The sequence below is a fragment of the Diospyros lotus genome, chromosome 2 (assembly GCF_014633365.1).
Source record: "Diospyros lotus cultivar Yz01 chromosome 2, ASM1463336v1, whole genome shotgun sequence".
NCBI lineage: Eukaryota > Viridiplantae > Streptophyta > Magnoliopsida > Ericales > Ebenaceae > Diospyros > Diospyros lotus.
In genome coordinates this window covers 11590342-11592447 of record NC_068339.1, presented here as the reverse complement: position 1 = coordinate 11592447, position 2106 = coordinate 11590342, and the positions used below count along the sequence as shown (strand labels likewise).

The following is a 2106-nucleotide window of genomic DNA, read 5'->3' as shown; positions in this document are numbered from 1 at the left end:
CATACGATAGGGCTTTCGAAAGGGTGACAGGGTGCACCACGACCTTACCTCCGCAAGTTGTCTTTGAGCTTTACTACTATTTTCTAGCTAATATTGTATTCTAGAAATAATTTTATTTTTTAAGATGCCATAAGAATTTAAACATCTGATGCTTTTATTATTTTTCTTGTACTTTATCATTGTGCCATGCCAGTCTTTATTTTTTGTATAGATGAGATAGCGTAAGAAGCTTTATTTTCCTTATATATGACATGATATATACAATGGGAATGTTATTTGATAATGCAATGTAATCTAAATTGATATATGACAAAAATAAACTCTCAAAGTCAATTATAATTATAGATAAAAATAACATTTACTGACCAGTTTCCTACTAAAAGAATTCATTTAGTTCAAAGAGAAAACCCTCGCAATCTGGGACAGCACTAATATAAAAAAAAAAAAAAAAACTATTACCAAAGCAAACAACATTTGGCGGCGTTTTGAATCAACGCCGCCATATCATAGATCAGATTACATATCATAGATCAGATTACACTGTCATCGAAACAAATTTGTCTGCAATTCCTATTATTTCCCACCTTATTTATATTTCATTGCCGTCTTATCTACCTCTCACATATATAATGCCTTCACTATCTACCAAACATTGTATTTTCTACATTTTGTCACTACAATCACTTGTCAAACCGACTTGTCAAACAATAGCGGTTTGACATCTGATACTTGGATTGTGCTTCCACTGAAAAATGATCCCGTCGAAGAAGAAGCAGGAGGATCCCAGGGTTCAGTAATTTCATCCACGGCGTAGTCATCCTCTTCAAAATGAGTCTACATTACAGGACTTGATCCTCCATTCGACATTTTCATACCTTCCAACTCCATCATAACCTCCCTCATTGTAGGTCTTTTCCTTCCATTCATGTTCAAGCATCTCTTTGCAATCCTAGCAACAACCAGAATCTCTTCTTTCCCACCCTCTTTCACCACTCGAGCATCCAGAATGTCATTCAAGCGGTTCTCCTTCATTGCCAATATGAAGTATGCAGCTAGACTTTTCCCTTCTTCAGTTGATTTAGCAGACAAAATTGGCTTTTGCCCAGTTAATAACTCGACGATTACTACCCCAAAACTATAGACATCACTCTTTTCTGTGAATTGACTTGACCGGAAGTATTCAGGGTCCAAGTAACCAAAGGTCCCATGCACTAATGTGGTTAAGTGAGTTTGATCAACCGAAACTGATCTCGAAGTGCCAAAATCAGCGACTTTTGCCCTGTACTTATCATCCAAAAGTATGTTAGTAGTCTTGATATCACGATGATAGATGGGTATGGATGCAGCCGAGTGTAGATAGGATAGAGCACCTGCAACTTCTGCAGCAATCCGCAAGCGTAACTCCCAGGTAAGCGGGAACTCTTCATTTTGGTCATGGATGTAATGGAAGAGAGTTCCATTAGGGATGAACTCGTACACCAACATTGGAACTTCTGTCTCCAAACAACATCCAAGTAACTTAACTACATTCCTGTGGTTTATTTGTGATAAAATGACAACCTCGTTGATGAACTGTTCGAGTTGGCTTTCATCCACCTTTTTGGACTTCTTGATTGCAACAATTTTTCCATCTGTTAACATTCCTTTGTAAACGGTTCCTTGGCCTCCCTGGCCGAGGATCCGGTTCATATTGTAGTTGTCAGTTGCCTACTCCAACTCCTTTGATGTGAATAACTTGGTTGCCTCAACATTACCTTTATCTGATAATACCTGCTGCTGCAACAACTAGCCACCATTTCGTTTGAAGAACCTCTCCTTGAGCTTAGTTTCCTTTCTTCTCTTTACTGCATTCCAAAACCACCAGACACCAAGGAGTAAGATTAATACTCCAAGACCCGTGCAGGTTCCTGCCAAATTTGAACAAAATAGAGGCGAATTTCATAAACCTAAACATTGAGGTCTTAATCAATAAAGATTTTAAGGTTTAATAAATACTTATGCATATGCAGTTCAATACCCATCTGTTCTCATATGTACGGTGACCCAAATGCCCTCATTCTAGAATTTCTTTCCTTCTTCCTTTTTTTTTTAATTTAAGAACAAAGT

General features: G+C 37.7%; 1 protein-coding gene across 1 annotated transcript; it reads right to left on the bottom strand.

Annotated features, from left to right (window-relative positions):
* Window positions 1-667: 667 nt before the first annotated feature.
* LOC127794631 (wall-associated receptor kinase-like 1) lies at window positions 668-1689 on the bottom strand. Its single transcript, XM_052325881.1, has 2 exons — window positions 1371-1689; window positions 668-1279 (listed from the first exon to the last, which is right to left on the bottom strand). The coding sequence occupies exons 1-2, from the start codon at window positions 1687-1689 to the stop codon at window positions 1221-1223; spliced, it is 378 nt and encodes a 125-aa protein (XP_052181841.1). The 3' UTR covers window positions 668-1220.
* Between the last annotated feature and the right edge of the window lie 417 nt (window positions 1690-2106).

Bases quoted from the DNA above. Each gene is read 5' to 3' on its own strand.
- LOC127794631 (XM_052325881.1), bottom strand. From the start codon at position 1,689: ATGAACCGGATCCTCGGCCAGGGAGGCCAAGGAACCGTTTACAAAGGA. The intron at 1,280-1,370 runs GTGCTCTATCCT...TGATAAGTACAG, and splicing joins GATTGCTGCAGAAGTTGCAG to GGCAAAAGTCGCTGATTTTG.